A 26574-nucleotide genomic window follows, 5' to 3' on the forward strand; every position below is an offset into this window, starting at 1 on the left:
TTTCTCTGGATATCATAGACTGGATCATCTGGAATAAGCTGTTGTAGGACAACTCCAATTACTTCTTTCCATTGTGTTTGCAGTTTTCCTTGTTGATGTGTGCCTTTATGATGGACTAACACTCTGTCCCCAGGTTAAGGGTCAAAGTCTGATGCTTTCAATTCTCTTTGTTCCACCCTTTTCAGGTCTTAAATAGATGGTTGGACTTCAGACAGGTGTTATCTCTGCTTTTGAATCCAGAACTTCAGAGTGTGTTCAAGTTCTTCTGTGGGAACTGTGGCCCATTGGTCTGTGGGCCCCTGAGAGTAAGACCAAACATAACATGGTAGGTTGAGGAGCCTATCCAGGAATGTACTTTATAGTTGTATTTACAGACCACTTCTGCTAAGTAAATGGCCCATTTCCTGCATTTCTGAGCTAAACCCTCCAGCAGTTGCTTGAAGATATCACTGAACCTCTCATATGACCCATTGCCTTGTGGGTGGTAAGGGTAGTATATGATTTCCTAATGACTAATGAAGAAGTTACTTTGGAAACAGGGTTCCAGGTCTAAATGTATTTTCTTTGGTTAGCCATAATAAATGCAAAGTGATCCACACTATTTGGATGGCAGTCTGGTCGCTGGTCAGTACTGCCACCATAAAGATGATAAAGCAGTCCACGATGACTAGAAAGTGATAGTATCCATTTTCTGATATGTCAAGAGTAAAAAAAGTTGATGGTCAGTACTTCCAGTTCGGCAGATGTGTGCCAAATCAGATATGGATTTTGGGCCTCAGCACCCTTTACAAAGAACAGATCACACAGTGTCAACAGACTTGTTCAACCAACAGGAACAGACCCACAAACAGGGCTTGTCTCTAGAACCAGGTGAATGGTTTATGGAAACCCCAGTGTCCTGCTTCCACATGGATTCTCTCAGCCACAGAGAGAGCCTAGGCCCTTAACAGTATGACTTGCCAGGTCACTGAAGAATCATTGGTGAACATTATTCTGTAGTACAGTACACCATCCCTTATGACAAGACAGGACAGTTTGTTGGATTCTGGTGGTAGCCTTGATTTTTCTGGGTTGGAATGGAAATGGGGCAGGCAGTGATATTCTGCTGATTATCCGGGGAACACCAGGTCACTACTATGATTTGGCATTGGCCTAGTCACATTGACCACTGAATACACTAGATGAACCTGGTCCTGCAGAGTGCAGAAGATGGCTTGGGTTATACTGTAATTGTTTACAGAATGGTGAATATAGTCAAACGTGCATGCCTGGAGATCTGGCCACACAGGTCTGGGGAGCAACATCTTACATCTATGGGTGACCTACAGGCTTCACTGGTGACAGAACTGTTTGTTGTGGGTCACTGCACATTTTCCCGTTTCCTTGTAAGCCTCTGGTCACCTGCATCAAGCCACGTCACAAAATAATCCTTGTCTAGCTGAGATTGATTCCACCTTAAGGTGAAAAAGATGGAATCTAATATGGTGCATGTGTAAGAAGATCTTTCTCCGTTTCTATGTCCTGACGGAGCCCGCTGATTGGTGCCTATTATACTCTTGTCTTGTTCTAATCTGTTTCACAGCTGAAATAGGTTAATGTGAAGCAGACTTCAGAGGCTGTAGGAAAACCTTGTTTCAGTTCCATGGACGCCAGCAAATACATCTTCATGATTTCATACCTGGTACAAATGCTGCTACCACTCCAGGTGAGGCAATATACACCAGTTATAGTTATATACACCAGGTAAAGTTGAGATTTGTCTCCACGTTTACCTACCTGCATAAATGGATCACTTTCCTATAGGGTTTATGGCTAGCCTCTGCTTATGTATTTTTCATTTTAGACTTACGTTGAATTGGGACTGTGACTAATTTTTTTGGCTGGGGGGTCCCAAGCATGTATGAACCCACTTACTATTGAGTGACTCACTACCTTTCACCAGTTTTGTTGCCCATCTCTGGACTTGTCCTATCTTTATCAATATCTTTTTGCAAGTGAAGTCTCCAGAATTAGACACAGTATTCTAAATTCTGGGATTAAAAATACCATTTCAGCCTTTGCAGATGACACCAAGCTGTGCAGTGGAATAACGTCCTTACAGGATGTCTCCAATTTACAAGCTGACCTCAATACACTGTTTAATTGGGCAACTATGTGGCCAATGAGGTTTCATGTTGATAAATGTAAGGTTCTGCACTTGGGGGCTAAGAATACACATTATACATACTGGGGGGGGGGGTACAACTGGGGGAATCAATGGTGGAGAAGGATCTGGGGGGTCTGGTAGATCACAGGCTTAATAATGGCATGCAATGCAGAGCTGCAGTTTCTAAAGTGAGCAAAATCCTCTCTTGTATTAGAAGATGTATAGACTCCAGAGAGAGAGATATCATTTCCCCCGGTACAAATCATTAGTAAGACCTCATCTGGAATATGCAGTTCAGTTTTGAGCACTAATTCACTAAAATAATATTGGTGAACTGGAGAAAGTACAGAGAAGTGCAACCAAACTGATAAGAGGCATGGAGGAGCTCAGCTATGAGGACAGATTAGAGGAACTGAATTTATTCTCTCTTGAGAAGAGGAGATTAAGGGGGATATGATCTCCATGTATAATACATAAGGGGGATATGATCTCCATGTATAATACATAAGGGGGGATATGATCTCCATGTATAATACATAAGGGGGGATATGATCTCCATGTATAATACATAAGGGGGATATGATCTCCATGTATAATACATAAGGGGGGATATGATCTCCATGTATAATACATAAGGGGGGATATGATCTCCATGTATAATACATAAGGGGGGGTATGATCGCCATGTATAATACATAAGGGGGGATATGATCGCCATGTATAATACATAAGGGGGGATATGATCTCCATGTATAATACATAAGGGGGGATATGATCTCCATGTATAATATATAAGGGGGATATGATCTCCATGTATAATACATAAGGGGGGATATGATCAACATGTATAATACATAAGGGGGGATATGATCTCCATGTATAATACATAAGGGGGGATATGATCCCCATGTATAATATATAAGGGGGGATATGCTCTCCATGTATAATACATAAGGGGGGATATGATCTCCATGTATAATACATAAGGGGGGATATGATCTCCATGTATAATACATAAGGGGGGATATGATCTCCATGTATAATACATAAGGGGGGATATGATCTCCATGTATAATATATAAGGGGGATATGATCACCATGTATAATACATAAGGGGGGATATGATCACCATGTATAATACATAAGGGGGGATATGATCCCCATGTATAATACATAAGGGGGGATATGATCTCCATGTATAATACATAAGGGGGATATGATCTCCATGTATAATACATAAGGGGGATATGATCTCCATGTATAATACATAAGGGGGATATGATCTCCATGTATAATACATAAGGGGGATATGATCTCCATGTATAATACATAAGGGGGGATATGATCTCCATGTATAATACATAAGGGGGATATGATCTCCATGTATGAATACATCAGTGGTTCATATAGTGAACTCGGTGTAGAGTTATTCACCCTGAGGTCATCACAGAGGACAAGGGGACACTCTTTACATCTGGAGGAAAAGAAATTTAATCTCCAAACACGGAAAGGTTTCTTCACAGTGAGAGCTGTGAAAATGTGGAATAGACTCCCTCAAGAGTTGGTTCTGGCCAGCTCAGTGGATTGCTTTAAAAAAAGTCCTGGATTCTTTCCTAGATACACAGAATATAACTGGATACTAACATTTATAGGTAAAGTAGATCCAGGGAATATTCGATTGCCTCTCAAGGGATCAGCAAGGAATTTATTCCCATACAGGAGCAAATTGGATCATGCTTTGCTGAGTTTTTTGCCTTCCTCTGGATCAACTGTGGATGTAGGATTATAACTTTTTTTTTGGTTGAACTGGATGGACTTTTGTCTTTTTTCAGCCAGACTAACTATGTAACTATGTAAATGAGGTCTGACTACAAATCTATATAGAGGAATCAGGACCTCCTTCCTCCTGCTGGTGAGCACTCTAATAATGCTTCCTGGAATTCTAGAATTTGCACAGTCAAAGGAATGGGTTTCTCACAACACCAGATTGCCAGGGTGATCTGGGGTACTGACAGATTTTCCATACTTCTAAAATCTCTTGGCAAGTAATCCCCGCGTGTAGTTCCATGCAACAATTTGAATTTGACTGCAATGTACCTTTAACCGCTTCTGTGCCACCCTATAGCAGAAATCATGCATATATACATGATTTCGCAGTTCCGGGTAGGGGGCTACGCGCGCTGCCATTTGCGGCCTTCAGCTGTCAATCTCCAGGTCTTGGCCAGTGATTTCTCAACCGCCATCCAATGATCGCCGAGTATCTCCGACGGGGGAGAGACCAGTGTATAAACAACACAGATCTCTTCCCTGTCAGCTCCTGCACACTGCTTTGTATGGCTATGCATAGCACCGCCATACAAAGCAGTGTGCTTACGGTGTAAAGCACTTACACAGCCCACAGTGAAACTGCACACAGTTAACCCTTTGCTCGCCCCACATGTTAACCCCTTCCTGCCCAGTGCCATTAGTACAGTGTCAGTGCTTTTTATTAGCACTGATCACTGTATTGGTGTCACTGGGGATGTCAGTGACACCAAGTCAGTTCCCCCCCAGTGTCCCGCTATAAGTCACTGATCGCTGCCATTACTAGTAAACCCCCCCCAAAATTCTAGTATATATATACCGCCATTTGTAAACGCTATAACTTTCACATAAACCAACTAATTTACATGTATTGGGATTTTTGTATTGTAATTTACATGTATTGGGAAGACATGGAGCAGAATACATACATTTTGGCTTAAATTCATTATTAAATTTGATTTTTTAAATTTTTTTACTGGACATGTTTAATAGCAAAAAGTCAAAAATATTGTTTTTTTTCTCAAAATTGTTGGTCTTGTTTTGTTTATAAAGCAAATAAAATAAAAAATGTACAGGCAATCAGATATAGAAAGCTCTATTTGTGGGATAAAAAGGACATACATTTCATTTAGGTGCAGTGTTGCATGACTGCGCAATTGTCAAAGTAATGCAGCGCCATATTGCAAAAAATGGTCTGGTCAGGAAGGGGGGTAACACCCTGGTCACATCAAACCTGACTTTGAAATCGTACGACTTACAGTGAAGTTGCACGATTTCAAAGTCGGGTAAACTGCCGATTTCCAAGACATCTAACACAGATGTCTATGCAAATCACACCAAAAGTAGTACATGCACTACTTTAGAAATTGGTGCGGCTCTGACCAAGTCAGAACCGCACTGATATGACCGCTCCAATTGCGGACAATAGGGCGCGACTTGGCATCCAATTTGCAAATTGTATGGCATGCAAATTGCATGCCAAATTGCACCCAATGTGACCGAGGTGTAAATCCTCTGGAGGGCAAGTGGCTAAACCCATTTCAATGAGCTTAATTGATATGTTATTGTTCGTAAATGAGGTCACCGAAATGTATCTACAGTGAAGGAAATAAGTATTTGATCCCCTGCTGATTTTGAATGTTTGCCCACTCACAAAGAAATTATCAGTCTAAAAATTGAATGGTAGGTGTATTGTAACACAGAGACCGAATAGCAACACAAAATTCTAAAGAAATGCATGTCTAACAAATGATGCACTGAATTGCATGTTCATGAGGGAAATAAGTATTTGATCCCCTTCACAAAACATGACTTAGTTCTTGGTGGTAAATCCCTTGTTGGCAATCACAGAGGTCAGACGTTTCCTGTAGTTGGCCACCAGGTTTGCACACATCTCAGCAGGGATTTTGGCCCACTCCTGCCACTTGGTGGCTGACGTTTGGCAACGCAAACTTTCAGCTCCCTCCGCAGATTTCCAATCGGATTAAGGTCTGGAAACTGGCTAGGCCACTCCAGGACCTTAATGTGCTTCTTCTTGAGCCACTCCTTTGTTGCCTTGGCCGTGTGTTTTGCGTCATTGTCATGCTGGAATACCCATCCACGACCCATTTTCAATGCCCTGGCTGAGGGAAGAAGGTTCACACCCAAGATTTGATGGTACATTGCCCCGTCCATTGTCCCTTTCATGCGGTGCAGTTGTCCTGTCGCCTTAGCAGAAAAACACCCCCAAAGCAGAATGTTTCCACCACCATGTTTGACAGTTGGGATGGTGTTCTTGGGGTCATAGGCAGCATTCCTCCTCCTCCAAACACGGCGAGTTGAGTTGATGCCAAACAGCTCGATTTTGGTCTCATCTGACCACACCACTTTCAACCAGTCCTCCTCTGCATCATTCAGATGTTCAGTGGAAAACTTTAGATGGGCCTGGACATGTGCTTTGTTGAGCAGAGGGACCTTGCGGGCACTGCAGGATTTCAATCCTTGTTGGCGTAGTGTGTTACCAATTGTTTTCTTGGTGACTGCGGTCCCAGCTGCCTGGAGATCATTGACAAGATCCTCACGTGTAGTTCTGTGATGATTCCTCACTGTTTTCATCATCATTGACACTCCACGAGGTGAGATCTTGCATGGTGCACCAGATCTAGGGAGACTGACAGTTGTTTTGCGTTTCTTCCATTTGCGAAGGATTGCACTAACTGTTGTCACCTTCTCACCAAGCTGCTTGGTGATAGTTTGGTAGCCCGGTCCAGCCTTGTGTAGGTCTACAATCTTGTCTCTGACATCCTTGGACAGCTCTTTTGTCTTTGCCATGGTGGAGAGTTTGGAATCTGATTGTTTGATTGCTCCTGTGGACAGGTGTCTTTTATACAGGTAAAAAGACGCCTGGTAGCCAGAAATCCTGCTGAATGATAGGGGATCAAATACTTAATTCCCTCATGAACATGCAAATCAGTGCATAATTTGTTAGACATGCATTTCTTTTGAATTTTGTGTTGCTATTCTGTCTCTCAGTGTTACAATACACCTACCATTCGATTTTTAGACTGATCATTTCTTTGTGATTGGGCAAACATTCAAAATCAGCAGGGGATCAAATACTTATTTCCTTCACTGTATTTGTAGGAAAAATGTCCTAAATTTAAAATGCAGTCAAAAATTATTTAATCCTATAATAAATAAATTATTGCATTCTTTTTTACAGATTTCACTTGCAACAGACAACCAAGATGGTCAGTACCAGGATTTAGATTTACACCCGTTTTACTGCTGTTCCCTGAGCGTCTATTTGTTTTCACAGAGATGAGTTAATTGCTAATTGGTGGCACAGGTTCTCATATAATGGCTAGTCACCTGGTAATAAACTTCTTCCTGCCTAACAAGTTTAGTGTTCAGTCCCACCAAATCCAACTTTGAAATCGTGCAACTTCACTTGAAATTTACGATTTCAAACTTCAAGCACAAATGTCTATGCAAGTCGCACCTGAACTTAGTAGTGCATGAAACACTTTCATATGACCGCTTCCATTGCGGACAATAGGGTGCAACTTGTTATGCAATTTGAAACTATCAAGTCACATGACAAGTCGCACCAGGGTGACTGGGGACCTACCCCACCTTTCTGACCAGAGATGTTGTCATATTTTAGAGGTGCAGGTTAACAGACAAACGTGTTGATCCCACCTGTGATTATACTTTCAGATCACACTGCTGCCAAATGTCAGAATGTGACATTTTATACACTCAGCCTCACTCTGGGCAGAGAGTTTTCAGCTCTGAGACAACAATCTAAGCACCAGCTTAGGCTGTCACTGTGGCAGGAGACTGAGCAGTTAATCCCTTAACAACACAGTTGCCACCACCAAGTGTTTTAATTATAACTCTCCATTCACAACATTCGCTGATATAGTTCTGACTTTGATTGCACACTCGCTGCCACACACAGAGAGGAATGTAACAGCCTAGTACACACGATGAGCATACCAGATGAATGATCGTCCATTTTTTTTATTTTTATTTGCATGCTGCTCCTATATTGAAAATGAATAGGTTACTAAAGTTATGAAAATTCTTGTAAGATGGAACACAAGGTTGGAAGTGATTTCATGAATTGTATTGTATTGCAATGTAATGTATTCTTTCGTTTCCAAGCATGCGCGATCTTGGTCACTCGATTTTTTTCATATAAATACTATAACAGTTACACGAAAATTGTTTATTCTTTTATCTTATGACAAAAATTTTCGTGTTTGTCCCTGCAGGTATTTTTGCATGAGTTGATATGATCGGCTTTGAAAGTGTTTTTTTTTCGTCCAATATTCTCATTGTGTGTACAAGGCTTTACAGCACTGTAGCTCCTTCAGAGAGACAAAGGTCTTTAATTGGTATTTTAGAACGCTCAGAGATTCAGCTTAATGGTGGTAAGTTTCATTTTAATGTAAAGAAAGGAAAATGCTGCACAAAATAGTACCAGAAAAAATTAACTAAACAGGCATAAGCAGCGGTGAAATAACAGAGGTTAAGCCTTGCTTCACATTGGTGCGTCTTGTCATGCGATATGACAGTTTCAAATCGCATGAGAAGTCACACCCTATTGTCCGCAATGGAACCGTTCACTTTGCTCCAACTTTGAAGATTTTGCAGTGCTGCAAAGGTAACCAAACTATTTTTTGCAATATCAGGTGCAACTTACATAGACATCTGTGCTTGAAGTCACACAGTTGTCTGCCAGGTTGCACCTGAAGTCACACTGATATGCAGCTTTGAAATCATGTGACTTTAAGTGAAGTCGCAATCGCACAATTTCAAATTTGGATGCAGTGTAAAACAACAGTAAACGTCATAGATATTTAATCACGATTCACCAGGTTTTTGGTTCAATGCACAGTCCAATTCACTTGCAGAGTAACTCCAATCTGATGTAAGAGACACTGGCCTTCAGAAAAACTGACTTGCAATATCCTTACTAGTTTTAACATCAGCGAGCTGAGGCTACCAATTGCTATAGCTTTTTGTTGTCCAGATCTAATTAAACTCAAAGAGACCGAGCGGTGTGTTGATAGGTGTGCTGGAGTATTTTATAATTCCCAGCAGACGTACCCTTAATGCCAATTATCCTAAATGCCTCTATATTTCCATCTCACAAGGTTTCCCAATCCGACAATCATAATGTCATTTTATAGAAAGAAATTAAGATTTGTTAGACACCAAATATGTCAAATGCGGTTTACTCTGGACTAAGTCACCTTCTCTGGCTGCCTACCACAGGCTTGAGATGAAATTTTACAATTTTTGTTAACGCCTTTTGCATTTTGGAGAAAATTAAGGTGGCATAGTGTTCAGTTCTAGCCCCCCCCCCCCATCCTCTCCACACAGTTTGTGGTTCATCAGACCTCACTGTTATCACGCCACCTCTAAATTTATTACACTTGCCGAGTCCCTGCAGGAATGGGCACAGCAACACCAATAAAGGGATCACCTCCCCTTTCCTTGTCTGAAAATTTTAAAAAGTGTCTGCTATGACCCCCATATACCCTATTTTGCATGATCTCCAATCTAGGGTGTGTGAGTAGTAGTTGCTGATTAGACAGAAGATAGCGATATTTGGATCAGGCCAACCTAATGTTCCATCATAGTTGGTAGAGTCAGTAAGAGCCTCTCATCACCCATCCTCCATTGAAAGAAACAGTGTGCTTGGACCTCACAAGTCTGACTGTAAACAGGTACAGTTGGCTAGATTGCCACAAACGTTGGGGCCCATATATAAGCCAGGTGGAGAGGAGCCTTAGGGCAGATGGGGCATGGGAGCCAAGTACCCCACACGTGTATGTAGATGTAGTCAGCACAGCCAAGGCCTTGCTCAGGTCAGAAGTTCCAGGAGAGTTGTACAGAAGAGTTCAGAAGGAACAACTGCAGCAATCCTGTCTTCGGAATAACTAAAGGAGAGTCGTTAGCTGGATGTCTAAAGCTTAATGGGCAAATCAAAGCCTTCTGAGTGAGTACTAATGACTCTGGGATCTGGAGAGTGACTGCAGGGAGCATACCCAGATAGGTAGAGCTATGGAGTGGGACTTGAAAGGAGAAACTGGTATATTATAACTATAGCTGACAAAGCAGGATGCTTTACCTTGTGAATCTCTGAATTGAGAAGAATGCTGCATAAATAGTATAAACGGAGATGAGCCCCAACACTGTGGTGCTCCTAAGGAGAGAGAGAAAATGAGGGAAGATGGCTGCTTAAAGTACTGCATATGCTTTCACACTTGACTGCTGTGGACTATCCACTAAATGTGATTGACAATATACTGTCAAGTGACTCCATAATCTATGTCAATGTGATGTAACTGTTTGTCCCATTTTCCTACTACCACCAGTAAAGTGTAGCAACCTTTATTATGTGTGGACAGTCCTTCCTTTGGGAATATAAAGTTTAGCAGTTGGGAATGTCATGTGCAGGTCTTTGACATGGAGTGGGGTACAACATGGTGGGGGGTATAGCTTCAGCAAGAGGTTTAGTGTTCTAGAAAGCACAGGATAGGGGCAGGGATTTGTGCTTTGGTGCCAGCATCCAGCTAATCATAGAACCCCTTTTATATGCTACCCTTTACAGTGCCACATGACAGCTGTATCCCTTAAAGTGGTTGTAAACCTCAGACATGACATATGAACAAAGCAAGTGCCATTTCTGTCTGCTGCTTCTTTCCTCTGCTATCTGCATGAGTTACCTCTGATAAGTTTTCCTGACACCAAAAGAAAACGTTGATAAGGGAGGGACCAACAGCATTCAGCCTGTGATTGACAGCCTCAGCTCTGTTCTTATGTGCTTTTTGAAGGGGGTGTGTCCCTTCCCTCCAATCAGCTCTCAGCTCAATCCAGAGCTCTAAGTGTCATTTCTGTCTGCTGCTTCGTTCCTCTGCTATCAGCATGAATCACTTCTGACAAACTTTCCTGGTGCCAGGAGAAAAATGGGAGGGACCTCCAAGAGATTGACAACCTCAGCTCTGTTTCTGTGAGCTGTGTGGAGGTGGGTGTGTCCCTTCCCTCCAATCAGCTCACAGAGTTCTCCTCACTGAGTTCTGCAGAGTGTAACTTCAGCTCTCTGCCCCTTGTTTTCTGAAAGCTCAGGCAAGCTGTATATATTCTGGATTTTGACGGGATGTAGAGAAGAGAAGGCTTCAGATAAACAGGTACAACGTAAGTAGAAGAATTTGTTTCATCTCTGTGTATCACCTGAGGCCAGTCACTTCGCTAAATATATGTGAGGGTTTACAATCCCTTTAATGTACTGTGATAGCCTACTTCATATGTGTAATTCTGCCCCCAAAATAGTAGTAACTAAGGCTAACCCTAGCTATGGGATATCGTCTCAGAATCCAGCTGAAAATGTGTGGATCAGGACACAATGAAGCTAATTTACTAAAGCAATAGAGAGTGTTTGCCATGCAATATGTATGTTAGTGAATGAGGGGAACCTTTGCTTTTTTTTTCCATAATACATTTTTATTTGGTTTTACAAATATAGTTACAACAAAAAAAACAAAACAAAAACAGGACAGTGAAAAGCTAGACAATATCACAGTATAGGTGCTGTGGTAAAGTTTAACAAAGAGAAAAAAGGAAATATTGAATAATTCCTGACAGTCCTGCTAGTTCCACAAAATAATAATTTTAGAGAATCCAAAAAAAGGTTAAGCATAATAATATCTTAGGTTACAGTTCTGAACCAGTCGGACCAGGCTTTCCAAGCTTTGTCAAATTTAGTAATTTTATTTATTTATTTTTTTTAAAGAAAGTTTTTACTGGAAATGAACAAATCTGTGTATACTTTTATTACACCATAAGGTAACAGGGACAATACAAAAAAATACATTTTGCTAGCACATAGTTGGATGATCGAAGTGAACAGAACTTCACCTAATTTAACAAATGCATCGGACAATCTTTTCTAAGGCAGGTCATATACATCCGACATGTTGGTACAATCAGCCTACTCATACATGGATCGAATCTCTGCCAGTCCCTGCTGAACCAGCTGAGATTTGAAGGAGTTACCTTAACACAAAGCCTTCCAGCGACGCACTGTCACCGCTACAGAGGCTTCCATCTTCACCCGGTCTTCCTTCCGGGGTCAAGAGCCCTGGCTGTCTGAATGGCCGAGCCGTGATGATGTTACTCCCATGCGTGGGAGTCCTGGGCCACGGCACAGTGGTCTGAAGGAATGGCACGGATATGCCATTCCTTCAGAGCACATGCGCTGGCTCTCTGAAAGAGTGAATATCTTCTTAATGGCGCACATTTAGGAGATATTCATTTTACGTACAGGTAAGCTTTATTATAACCTTACCTGAAAGTAAAAATATAATAAAAAGAGTTTACTACCACTTTAAGTGGACAGTCCGTTTAATTAAAAAAGTAACCCCCACTGATATCTCAAAAGTTTAGAAAAGACTTTACAGGAGTTTGGTGTTACCCAACAAAAGACCATTTTTGGAGTGTCTCCTTTGATTCAAAGTGGTTATGAATGTTGACTTGGGATCTTTCAGTGGTGGGATTTTCCTAGGGTGGCTTTGTTATAGGTTATATCATAGACAAAAGTATTTCTCTTGTATGGATATCTGCTTAGTCTATTTATATGTTTTACAGGAGCTGAAGACAGCGAGGAAGATGTCACCAGTATCATTGCTAAGCTAAACAAAGGTACGGTCCAGTACAGGTCTCATACAATGGCTGACCCTAAGAAATCCTAGCCATGCCAATGTGTTTAAAAGTCCAGAAAGCCAGTAGTAACTGGAAAATTGTGTCACAAGCATTTCCCTGGAAATATGCAGCTGTTCTAAGCTATTCAAACTAACTACTGTCCAGATCCCTTTTTGGGTCACATTAAGGGTTTTTGGTTGCTCATTGAAGGAACCTATCATGAAATGAATGTGGCCTTCCATCTCAACTGACAATGGTAGCTGGCTGGCTGTCAGGTTCATCTAATTTTAATATTTTATGAGTACTTTTTGAGTCACCGATCTGAAATAAGTAAGCAGCAAGCAATCTCAGAACTCCTAAGCTGCAAAATTGTTCTAGATCAGCAGCTCAAAAGATTTTGAAGCCAGAAGATAGCAGTTCTTTTAACAGTTCTTAGACTTTTCTTTGCAATCGTTGGAATTGTAGTGTTTTTGACACACTTATACACAGTGCCTCACTTGTAGGGAAAAACCCCTTTGCACATTCACAGAGCAGGATGTCAAAAGGACAATTTTATAATTTTTAGAAATTACAGTAAAGTGTAACAGGGAAATCATATGATTTGGCATGTTAGGTGTTGGCATCTCAACTGCTAATATTTGGTATGGGATTTACAGCACAGAAAATACATTTAAAGAAACACAGCCCCGCATGTCATGGTTTTTAACTTAAACCTAACTTTTTGACTAACCAAAAATAGGCCCCATCATTGGCAGCAGGGGTGGACAGACAACTCATGGGGCCCCTGGGCAATAGGGGATCATGGGGCCCCTGTGTCCTTGCCCAAACTCAAAATGGCCTATGAAAAAGGTACCAGGGGCATCTCATGGGGCCCCCTACTGACCCTGGGCCCTCGGGCAGTGCCCAAGTTTCCAAATGGTCAGTCCACCGCTGGGCACCAGTGGCCATAATAATAACTCTCATCGTTGGTGTCGGTGACCGCAATAATAACCTCTAGTATTGGTGTCAGTGAATTTAATAATAACCCCTGCATTGGTATCAGTGGCCACAATGATAACCTTTAGCATTGGTGTCAGTGGATGCAATATTAACTCCCAGTATTCATTTCAGTGTCTGCAAAAATAACTCCAAGCATTGGTATCAGTGATTACAATAATAACCCCCAGCATTGAGATCAGTGGCTGCAATAGCTACCACCAACATTGGTGTCAGTGGCCGCAATAATAATCCTCAATATTGATCAGGGGATGCAAAAACAACCCCCAGCATTGGTGTCAAACTGTCAATGGCTGGAACTATAACCCCCAGCATTGGTGTCAGTGGATGCAATTTAAACCCCAAACATTGGTATCAGTGACTGCAACAATAACCCCCTGCATTGGTCTCAGTGAACACATAATAACCCTTTGGCATTGGTGTCAGTGTCCACAATTATAACCCCCTGCATTGGTGGATTCAGTGTATGCAACAAAAATCCAGTAATTTTACAATATATTTCTCACATGTCACAATATGTTTTTCAAAAAACCTCCAACTTCTATCATGAATGCAATCCTTGTGTTCCAGCCACGTGACCTTGCCTAGACATAGCTTACGTCATCAGTCTGCTATATATTTTAGTCTTGACCACAATAAATAACCCCTATATACAAAGCCACTATACATTCCCTTTCAGTGGGACAATGAAGAAGATACAGATACAATATACGCTGTACCTGTAAAAGCAGGGAAGAGGCAATGAGAAGATAAGTCCATGATCTGCTGCAGTGTAAATGTGTAAAAATGGCTCAATGTGTGTCAAAATAGACACTTTGGATAAAATAGACTTGACAAGAGTGCCATTGATTTCTGGCAAGAGCAGAGCTATAAGTAATGGAAATCTTTGAATTTGTGAAGGTAATGATAGCATTTGGAGCAGTGAATGACAAGGAGAGGCATTAATAGGTTACAGCTATGCTGGGCATCACCATGGTATTAGCACCTTGGCAAGAGGAAGGAACAGTGACACATGAAGACATCCAAGCTCTATTTTTTTGTGTAGTTCACAAAATCCTGAATTGGCTTGCTTTAGGCATATTGTATGTCCAATGAGGGAGAATGTGTACCCCCTCATTGGGCAAACTGGCCTGCACCCATTATATCTCATCTCTCTGTATACAGACATGTCTGTGTAGCAAGTAAAGGAATAAACCTCCCAGTATTGCTTTTACTAGGCGGCAGCTAGAAGGTGCTCTAATGATTTGTAGTGTGAATTCAGGAGACTAACAACCAACAAGCTCACATTAAAGTATAACTAAAGGCAAAACCTTTTTTTTTTTTAGTTTTGGATAGATGGGAGAGGGATTAGAACCCCTGTCAGTTTTAATTGCTGCTTGTGCTCCAATTAAGGAGATTCACCCTTTCTATGTGTCCTGTTTACCATTATAATTGAAAGTGACAGTAAAAGAAAACCTGAAGTTTTGAATTGTCCCCAGAAAAGTAATAGAGGGGAAATCTTCCAATGGGATCACTAGTTCTGGTGACCTGGGGATTCCCTCAATTTGCAGTCATTTGTGCTGGCTTTCTGTTTGGCTATGGGACATGAAGGGAAAGGAAATCCTGGAAATAAGACACAGGAGGTGAAAAAAAAATTGACAGGGATTATAACCCTTCCATGCTCTATCCAAAATGAAAGAAAAAGTTTTGCCTATAGCTCTACTTTAAACTCAGAATGAGCAAGTGAGCAGCATATGTTTTCTGTTCTTCCCTTCATACAGGTTAGTCACACTTGGTTTATGCTATCTTTGTTTTGTGTTTTGTTCTGACACTCACTTTCTCTGTTTAGTATCCTATACGTTAGTATTGGTAACTCTCTGACACAAATTGGTGCGCTTTTTCATGTGTCCTGCGCTGCCACTATAAAGAAAGCAATTATCTAGATAATTGTGTCTTTGACACATTAAACTCGAAATGAGCAAGTGAGCATGTGTTTTCTGTTCTCCTCTTGATACAGATACTGCAGGCTGCATTTTTGTCATACTTGGCACTCAGATCCTGATAATCTTGTTGCATCTGCAGTTTGTTTAAAGACATGAACAATAAGATATCTTTGTAACCTGCAGGTAGTAAGAAGCTGATGCATCATGGAGATATCGCTGTAAAACTCAGTCGTAGTGCTCTGACTTGTCTGGGACAGACTTGCTTCTGGCCAAAATCCAGCTCTGGAATCGTCACTGTTCCCTACACCCTGTCTGCTGACTACAGTAAGCTGCCTTCAACACTCACTATGAAACATTACCATCTTATTGTAAAATATATGGAAGAGAACAGATCCCATACAAAAGTTTTAAGAACTATAAAAAGTTAAAGGACAACTCCAGGAAACCAGAAAATTCCCCCTTGCAGTGGGGCTGCGCCTTCACTACAAGGGTTGGCTGCTCATTTAAGTATAGGGGAGTAAAAACATTTTGCTTATCTAGCCCTCTGCTCTTCTAGCAGACAATGCACCGCATGGTTTGATGGTGGACTGTCCCTTGGAGTCATCATGTTCAATGCAGGGCTATGGACCCTGCATTGGCCTTGATGGCATCAGAACCTTAGAGCGATGAAGCATAAGGGAGAAGATGCTGCAGGGATCAGTCTAGCAGTGTGGAGGAGCAACGGAACAGATAAGTAAATCTTCCTTTATAGCCCCAGACCTAAACAAACAGTTACTATGTTGAAAAAGCATCACTATGTAGAGCAAGAAAGGAACTGGGAGGGCTCATTGGGATAACACAGGAGGGGTGCAAAGGACACAGGACAGTTCTGAATTTCTGACAAGATCAACTTTTTTTTTTCTCTGAACAATACACTTTACACAGCTGTCACTAGAGCAGGAATAAAGGGATAATCTTTCATTGGGGATACCTATTCATGTGATACCTAAGAGGAGATTTCCCTTCATTTTGGAGAGATTTTCTCTTCCTTCATGTTGTGTTTCTGGGGCAAGAAGTAAAGACAAATTTCCTCTGTGTGGATACAAACTGCAAAGGTAACCAGGCAGGCTTTAACAATTCCCTTCACTTTCCAAAAAAAAAAGTTTTGATTGTAGACACACTTTAAGTAACCCCAAAACCATGAAATGATTGCTGGCTTACGGGTACAGCCATGCAAAGTAGAATTATGTTAGAAAATCTACATTTTGAGAACATTTGTTTTTATTATGTTTAGTGTGGTCAAATCCATTTTCAATTGCAGTGAAACTACATTGGAGCAAGATGGAAACATTTTCGTGAACAAACAAATTTCTAACAGTGAATGTGGTTCTCGTTCACTTTATTCACTCATGTTAAAAGCTATTTTTTTTTTTTTTAAGTACCTTCGTACGACATTTGTCAAGTCTTGTGCTGATAAGAACCTAATAGTGTATGGCCAGAGATTTACCTCTAATTTATTCAAAGCTAAGGCTGGCCATAGGCTATGATATTTTCTTTCCTTCAACTCTACAAAATTGATCAATCAGTCATTGTTGATGGGTGAATCCCTCCCACTGTGCTATTGTATTCTGACAGTGGGAGGTTTCCCCGCCATCGGAATACAGTGATCGCTGCTGGCAGCTATAGCCACAGGCAATGATGGCATAAAAAAAAAAAACCCGACAGACTGGTTGTGCTAAAGTCAATTGATAGATCGATTTCAGTACAACCAACTGGTTCCAGCTGAACTGGCCAAATTTCGATCCGTCTATGGCAAGCTTAAAAAAATAAAGCTATCCATAGGTTTAAATCTCAGAAAGGTTCAGCAGGGGCTTCCGAGATTCGAACCATGTATGGGCAAGTTGAATGTACCCAAGTTGATCGATTGATCAACTTGGGTACAACCAGCCTGTCGGATTTTACATGTCTTTATTGCTAGTGGCTATTAGAGCAGTAATCACTGTATTCTGCCAGTGCGGAATGGTTCCCCCCTCCCTGCCGGGAGGACACAGTGGCTCCACGGGAAAAATTCCCCCATCATCACTGACTGTGTGGATGGGGGAATCGAGCAAATTTCTTTCCTGCAACTTGTGGTCTTTGGCTGACTGAAATTTAGGTTTTACATACACTTTAATCAGTGAGAGTGACTTTATACCATTAGGGCACGGGTGTTAAACTGGCAGCCCTCCAGCTGTTGCCAAACTACAAGTCCCATGAGGCATTGCAAGATTGACAGTTGCAAGCATGACTCCCAAAGGTAGGGGCATGATAGGACTTGTAGTTTTGCAACAGCTGGAGGGCTGCCAGTTTGACCCCCCTGCATTAGGGCATCTCAAGCTGACAAGACAGAGGAGATTAAGAGATAATAAAGGGCTGAGCTCACCAAAAATAGCCCAAGGCTGCAGATAATATCACATGGCTCCTTTTGACAGTAATTATTTTGAAATCCTACAGCTTTGTTTAATTAATGCCATATATATTAGATTGTGGTACTTCTAGCACACACTATAAGGCAGGCCATAGACGGGCCGTTTATCAGACAAATTTTCGGCCAATAAACGAAAAAGTGGTCGGCCCCGTTGTCAATGCTGCCACCCATGTCCATGAAAAATGACAGTTTTTTGTGGATTTTCCAGCATGAACGATAAAAATAAATGAGGAGATCCGCAAAAAACAGCCGATGGGCTGGCCCCACTAACGGCGTGATTAAAACGACCCGTCTATGGCCTTGATAAGTGAGGCTTCCAACTGCAATCCTTTAAAGCCACACACAATTTTAAAACCTACATTCAGTATGTATTTTTATTTTCCTTTTAGCATCCACTGATTCTGCAATCATCTATTCTGCCATTCAGGAATACACCTCTCTAACCTGCATTCGGTTTGTGGAGCGCAAAACAGAGACTGATTATATCCAGATCCAGTCAGTAGATGGGTAAGTGTGTAGTATATGTTGCACTTCCAGAAGAATAAGGGAGTAACTACCAATCACATTGTCCCATTGCAGAGTTTTTTGGGGCCCCTTATGGATCGAGGGTAAATTTTATCTGTGGCACACAGCATTTTGCATTGGTGGACAGTAGCAGGCTTTTACCCCCCACTCTGCAATAAGAGACATCTTTAAATTGTTGGTCCTGGCTGTCTTTTATAACTCCCTAAACATTGATGTTCAGTGGAAGCCTTAAGCTGCCCATAGATTATTCTTTTTGTTTCGTTCAGTTGAATGAAACAAAATGAATTAATTTCCCCATCCACAAAAATGAGGTGGGTAGAGGAATCCTCCTCGCTGTACCATTGTATTTTGATCAGAATACACTGATCAGTGGCTGCAGCCGACTGACTGCAGCTGTTGATTTACAAAAAGGTTCCAACATTCTCGTTCGATGGGAATGGCCATAGATGGATCAAAATGTGTCTGGTTTTTGACGCATTTTGATCCATCTATGGCCAGCTTTATAAACACCTCTTTAGATTGGTGGAAGCATTATATGACATCCTAGTTAATGCACTCTTTATGTTGGTTGGTGGTGGAAGCCTTAAATGCCCCCCTTGTTAAAGCACTCTTTATGTTGGTTGGCAAAGGAAGCTTTATATTCCCCCTTGTTAAAGAACTCTTTATGTTGGTTGGCAGTGGAAGCTTTATATGCCCCCCTTCTTAAAGAACTCTTTATGTTGGTTGGCGGTGGAAGCCTTATGTGCCCCCCTTGTTAAAGCACTCTTTATGTTGGTTGGCAGTGGAAGCCTTATGTGCCCCCCTTGTTAAAGCACTCTTTATGTCGGTTGGCAGTGGAAGCCCTATGTGCCCCGCTTGTTAAAGCACACTTTATGTTGGTTGTCAGTGGAAGCCTTATATGCCCCCCTTGTTAAAGAACTCTTTATGTTGGTTGGCAGTGGAAGCCTTATATTCCCCCTTGTTAAAGAACTTTTTATGTTGGTTGGCAGTGGAAGCTTTATATGCCCCCCTTGTTAAAGCACTCTTTATGTTGGTTGGCAGTGGAAGCCTTTTATTCCTCCTAGTTAACGGCCTCTTTACATTGGTGGTCAGTGGAAGCTTTATATGCCCCCCTTGTTAAAGCACTATTTATGTTTGTTGGCAGTGGAAGCTTTATATGCCCCCTTGTTAAAGCACTCTTTATGTTTGTTGGCAGTGGAAGCTTTATATGCCCCCCTTGTTAAAGAACTCTTTATGTTGGTTGGCAGTGGAAGCTTTATATGCCCCCCTTGTTAAAGAACTCTTTATGTTGGTTGGCAGTGGAAGCTTTATATGCCCCCCTTGATAAAGCACTCTTTATGTTTGTTGGCAGTGGAAGCCTTATATGCCCCCCTTGTTAAAGCACTCTTTATGTTGGTTGGCAGTGGAAGCCTTATATGCCCCCCTTGTTAAAGCACTCTTTATGCTGGTTGGCAGTGGAAGCCTTTTATTCCTCCTAGTTAACGGCCTCTTTACATTGGTGGTCAGTGGGAGCCTTATATGATCCCAAGTTAAAGCCCTAGTTACAACTGATCCACTACAGCAAGATTTTATACATAATTTGGCAATGATTTTGAACAATATAATTAAAGGACTATTTCGTTTAACCCACAGTTAGTTGGTGATGATGACTATTTTATTGGGGGGGGGGGGCAGTTTCACTATTTTCTCATTTAAAATAAGATGTAAAGAAAAAGCATAGTGCACCCTGTATTTTCAGTAAGTGCATACAGTATTTTGCATTACTTTTGCAGTGTTTATATACAGGAAATTTTGATGTTGCATTTACAAGCTTGCTCTTGCTAATTGTCCATAATTATATTAACTATAGAGATTTGTGTGTCAGCCATCAGAGGGCACTCTTAGTGGCTCAGTGAAATTCCTTTGTCTTTCTTACAAACTGTTGAGATAAGACATCAGCCCTGCTGGAAATAAATGTATACTAGTCAACTGAGCCAAAGACTCGCACTGTGAGAATGAGCAGTATTGCACAAGCATTGTGTGCCCAGGGTCATTGCTAGCATTGAGCACCAACATCTCTTGCTTGTGGCTTGGGTCATGACACCATTACCACCCAACTTTTTTTAAAATTTCAGCACTACTGCTCAGACCTCAGACAGCGACTGTAGAGCCAAAAAAAGCGCGTCCTCAGATGTATACTAGGGAGGAAAGTAGGGGAAATGGTCTGTAACGTGGGAGAGATGTCTGTATTTGAGGGGTGGGGGAGGTCTGTACTAACCCATATGGAAGAGAAATATATTTCCAATATATTTAGAAAAAAAAATTATACATGCGACATATATTTACAATATAGTGGCCTACACTAATTCATTTTAACATGTGCGGTATTCCAAAAATATAAATTAAAATATTTTTTCCAAAGGCATATATTTAAAAAATTATTTTTTTAAATATATTTTCCAGATATTTTTGAACATCTAAAAAATGCATTTAAACATATATTTTTAAATATACTTGTAAATGCATTCCAAAATATATTTCAGCATGTGTTCTGAATATTTTTTTAATAATATATTCACAAATATATTGAAATATATTTTTGAAATATATTGAATATGGCCAATATTTTAGTATTTGAAATATATGTCAATATATTTGGGAAGAATATATTAAGAATGTATTTTTAAAATATATTTTTCTTCCATGTGGGAAGGGGTATTTGAGGGGTGCTCTTGATCTGTACTGGGAGTGATCTGGAGGAAGAGAGCCCTATACTGGGAAGAATTGTTGGGTGAGGAGAAATCTGCATTGGGGTTGGGGATATTTGGGAGGAGAGTTTGCTCAGTGCTTTACAATATAACGGGAGACAATACAGTAACAATACAGTTCAATACAAGAGGGATTTGAGGGTCCTGCTCCTTGGAGCTTACAATCTAGGAGGGAGGGGCTAGTGGTAAAAAAGGTAGTAACTGTGGGGTTGGACTTTTTGGAAGAGTAGAAGATTCCAGTATTAGCTGAGGGCAGGATAGGCTTCCCTGAAGAGATAGGTTTTCAGAGATCGCCTAAAAGTGAGCAGAGTAGGCGATAGTCTGATAAATTGGGGTAGAGAGTTCCAGAGGATGGGAGAAGCTCTGGAGAAGTCCTGGAGATGAGCATGGGAGGAGGAGGCAATTGAGCTAGAGAGTAGGAGGTCTTGCTAGGAGCGGAGAGTACGGTTTGGATGATAGTTAGAGACAAGATTGGTGATGTAATTTGGGTCAGAGTTATAAATTACTTTATATGTTATTGTTAATATTTTGAATTTTATCCGTTGGGCAATGGGAAGCCAGTGGAGGGATTGGCAGAGAGGGATGGAGGACACTGAGTGGAGGCTAGTGGAGGGATTGGCAGAGAGGGATGGAGGACACTGAGTGGAGGCCAGTGGAGGGATTGGCAGAGAGGGGTGGATGACACTGAGTGGAGGCCAGTGGAGGGATTGGCAGAGAGGGATGGAGGACACTGAGTGGAGGCCAGTGGAGGGATTGGCAGAGAGGGGTGGCAGATATGGAATGGTTAGTAAGGTGGATGAGTCTGGCAGCAGCATTCTGATAGACTGAAGAGGGGATAGCCTGCGATGAGGTCGGCCAGTGAGGAAGGAGTTACAATTCAAGGTGAGAGATAACAAGGGAGTGAATAAGTTGCTTAGTAGTTTCCGAGGTTAGGTATCTTGGAGATGTTGCGGAGGTGAAGTCTACAAGATTTGGAAAGTGATTGGATTTGGGGCTGAAAGGACAGATGGGAGACCAGGATTACACCTAGTACCCTGGCATGAGGGGAGGGAATGATGATTGTGTTATTGATCTTGATGGAGAAGTCAGGGGAGGGGGCAAGGGCTGGGGGGAATACGAAGAGCTCAGTTTTGGAAAGATTGAGTTTGAGGAAGTGGAGTGACATCCATGCCGATATGTCACTTAGTAGGTTAGTAATGCGAGTGGAGACTGAAGGGGTGAGGTGAGGGGTAGAAAGATAGATTTGTATATGTCTATTACATATTCCTGACCTCTACAAGCTGAGATACGCACCTCTGACCCTTGCACTTCATATAATATACAATAATGATCCCTACACTCTGTGAGTTACTCACTGCTGATCCCAGCGCTCTGTGCATTATGCATTCCTAACTCTCTCTGTAATGTACACACTCCTGACCACCCCACTATGTACATTACACACCCCTGCACTCTGTGAGTTAAGCACTCCTGGTCCCAGTACTAGTATTCTATGCGTTAAACACAACTGATCCTAGTATTCTGTGCATTAAACACTTCCGGCCCTTGCACTCTAAGTATTACGCACTCCTGACACTAGCACTGTATATGTTACGAATTCCGAACTTCTTACTCTGTGCTGTATACAGTGCTCTACGCTGTGCATTACACACCCCTTACCCCTGCACTCTTGTACAACAGCAGAGTAGGTTACGTTTTATGAAACAATACCCCTTTAAGAGCCCCCCCCACACACTGTTACTGAAATTTAGCCACACTTACAATTTGGTTTGGTGCATCATTTCCCTGCCCATAGCACACAAGGCATTTTGCCTTTATACCTTCAATGTCGCTTCTTTTTCCAAAGGTCTGTGACCAATTGTTTCAGAGCATGTTCAGGTGGTGGGGGCATGATTTTTTGGGTATGGGTACATAGAGGGATGTGGTTTTGTGGGTAGGCGTGGTCAGTAGGATTGGTCCTTTGAAAATCTGTTAACCTTATGTTGATCATTCCTAGAAAGCATACAGAATATTCCTACTTAAGACCTCCAAATGGAGGAAACGTATAAATTAATCTCAGGACTGGCAGTGAATTTCCTCCTACCCCCTGAACCGATTCTCCTTAAACCCATTCTCACTATCTGCCTCTCCTGTGTTGCTTTTCCTTGATATGATTTTCTTTCTAGACTTTCTTTCTGTGTGTAGCTACAAGAATGACAGACCATTCATGATACAAGTGCCTCCTCAGATGTTGGTCCTACCTGGGGAGAATCGGAGGACCCCAAGTTCTCTCACTATTGCACCCCGGCTGCGTGATGAAAGGGATTGTACAGCATGAGCTCAATCATGTCCTGGGCTTTGTCCATGAGCACACCAGGAGTGACCGGGATACCTACGTGTACATCGAATGGACACATATCCCAGATGGTAAATTTCATCCTACCTTCTAATGATGCCATGTTGACTGCTTTTCCTTGACTTGTTATGTGATGTTGAAGACATTTCACCATTCATCCTAGAGGGGACACAGCAATAAAAACGTCAACATGTATGACTGAGGCACTCGATTTGACTCATTAATAACTTGTGGTTGAGGAAGCTCTCTCATTCCTATGGGGTGCAAAGGCTCTGATGAGGCATCTCATCAGACAAGCAGGGACTTTCTTAACCAGGGAATCCCTAAATTGGAATCCAGGTATAGAAAGTATAGTGAGAGCACCAGGTCAAGGAGCTAAGAGCCCAAAAATAGTTTTAATACTAATGTAACTTCATACCTGAAGACATAAAAAAGACAACATGTTTCAGGGGCTCGTCCCCTTCTTCAGGGCTTGAATATTGTATTGCGTTAAGAGGACTCAAACATCAGAGCTCTTATTAGATGGCAGAAGTTCTAACCTTCACCTACTACATCCAAATTTTTTTACACTTCAACCATTTGAGCTCTGGAAGATTTTACCCCCGTCATGACCAGGGCATTTTTTGCTATTTAACACTGTGCTACTTTAATTGACAATTGTGCGGTCATGAAACACTGTACCCAAATGAAATGTATATAATTTTTTCCCACACAAATAGATCTTTCTTTTAGTGGTATGCAATCACCACTAGGTTTTAAATTTTTTATTATATAAATGAAAAAAGACCAAACATTAATTCAGGATATGTGCAGTTGGCCAATCAGAACAGATCACAATGTGTGTGGCTCATTCGGGTCCCTACAAACAAGGTATTTTTGCCAATTGTTTAACCCCTCAAAGAGGAGCTCCAACCAAAAGGTGAAGTTCCACTTTAATGCTTTGTCCCCTGCTCCCCATTAAGGATTGGCACCTTTGGAGAGCGGGGGGGGGTACCCGAATTTGACAGGTACCAACTCCCACTTCCGTTGCTGCGATTGCTGGGCGATCGGAAGCAGAAGTTGTCTTCCTCCACTCCCTCCCTGTAGTCTTCCGGGACACAAGACAGGTCCCAGCAGGGGTGGACTGACCATTTGGAAACTCGGGCACTGCCCGAGGGCCCGGGGTCAGTAGGGGGCCCTATGAGATGCCCCTGGTACCTTTTTCATAGGCTTTTTTGAGTTTGGGCAAGGACACAGGGGCCCCATGATCCCCTAATGCCCAGGGGCCCCATGAGTTTTCAGTCCGCCCTGGGTCCCAGAAGACTACGGCGCCATTCACAAAGCACAGCACTTCTCACACATGCGCAGTGGGCACCCGGCTGTGAAGTCGTAAGCTGTCACAGATGGGTGGCCACACTGAAGACAGCGGCTCCAGGGAGAGAAGATGGCCAGTGAAACCAGCGGTGGTGAGGACACCGCTGGACCAAGGGACAGGTAAGTGTCTGTATTTTAAAAGTCAGCAGATACAGTTTTTGTAACTGCTGACTGTTATTTTTTTTTCAGGTGGAATTCCACTTTAACCACTTCCAGACCGGACACTTTTACCCCCTTCCTGACCAGGGCAATTTTCAGCTTTCAGCGCTATCACACTTTGAATGACAATTGCGCAGTCATGCAACGCTGTACCCAGTTTAATTTTTTACCATTTTTTTGCGACAGATAAAGCTTTATTTTGGTGGTATTTATTCACTGCTGGGATTTTTATTTTTTTTGCTATGTAAATGAAAAAGTCCAAAAATTTTGAACAAAAGTGTTTTTTTTATAAAATTTTGCAAATAAATAATATTTGATCATAAATCTTTGCCAAAATGTATTTCGTTATCTTTTTAGTAAAAAAACAAACAAAAACAAATTAGTTTATAACCAAAAATTATAATTTTTAAACATTTTTTTTTACATTTTTATTTTATTTTTTTTTATTATTATTTTTTATTTTTTTTTTTTTTTACATACTGTCACCCTAGCAGTACAGTGTCACCATGGTGACACTGTACTACTTGTGGGGGGTGATGAAGATTTTTTTTTTTTTTTTTTTTTTTTACAATGATTGCTTTTACACCCATATAGGATGTAAAAGCAATCATTTCTCTTTCTCTCTGTGTGCATTCCTGCACTCATTGAGAAATACAGAGTGAGCTGTGATTGGTCACAGCTTGTCACATGGTACAAGGCTGTTGTGAATAGCCTTGTACCATGTGACCTCTGTGATCATTCACAGATTTCACACGTAGTAAGCAATGATGTCACAAGTGACATCTTGCTTACTACTTTGCATGTGATCACTGATTGGCCAATCAGTGATCACATGATCGGGACCTCGTACAGAGGTCCCGTCCGACGATCGGTGTTTCACTGTGTCCGGAGGACACAGCGGGCACCGGATCGCGGTGCTGCGCGCTCCCAGGGAGCGCGCACAAGCAGGGTGCGGGGAGGCCGTTCATAAATGGCCACCCGACCCTGTACTGCCACCGTCCGGCCGTTTTTATGCAACGGCCGGTCGGGAAGTGGTTAAGCTCTGGAAAGTTTTACTTTCTTCATTTTTTGCTATTCCTGCACTGCGCTACTTTAACTGGCAATTGCACAGTCATGCAACACTGTACCCAAATGAAACTGATATCATTTTTTTTCACACAAATAGAGCTTTCTTTTGATGGTATTTGATTACCCACTTTTTAAATTTTTTATTATATAAATGAAAAAAAAACAGAACATTTTGAATAACAAAATATATATTTTTTTTCTGCTATAGAACAGCCAATAAAAAAATTAAAACATCAAATTTCTTCATAAATTTAGGCCAAAATGTATTCTCTTACATGTCTTTGGTAAAACAAATCCCACGGAGTTCATATTAATTGGTTTGTGAAAGTTATAGCGTCTACAAACTATGGTATATATACTGGAATTTGTTTTTATAGTTG

At 41.5% G+C, this 26574-nt stretch overlaps 1 protein-coding gene across 1 annotated transcript in view; it reads left to right on the forward strand.

Moving 5' to 3' along the window:
• Positions 1 to 743: 743 nt before the first annotated feature.
• Positions 744 to 26574, forward strand: part of LOC149455020 (astacin-like metalloendopeptidase) — a 51555-nt gene continuing 25724 nt past the window's right edge. The window contains exons 1-5 of the mRNA XM_089686743.1: positions 744 to 870; positions 12590 to 12643; positions 15745 to 15885; positions 18397 to 18514; positions 23507 to 23685. Coding sequence (XP_089542869.1) covers positions 744 to 870; positions 12590 to 12643; positions 15745 to 15885; positions 18397 to 18514; positions 23507 to 23685 — 619 coding nt within the window. The remainder of the gene's footprint in view (positions 871 to 12589; positions 12644 to 15744; positions 15886 to 18396; positions 18515 to 23506; positions 23686 to 26574) is intronic.

Source organism: Staurois parvus, unplaced genomic scaffold (genome assembly GCF_062004578.1).
Source record: "Staurois parvus isolate SC_StPar_1 unplaced genomic scaffold, SC_StPar_1.0 ptg000410l, whole genome shotgun sequence".
Classification (NCBI taxonomy): Eukaryota; Metazoa; Chordata; class Amphibia; order Anura; family Ranidae; genus Staurois; species Staurois parvus.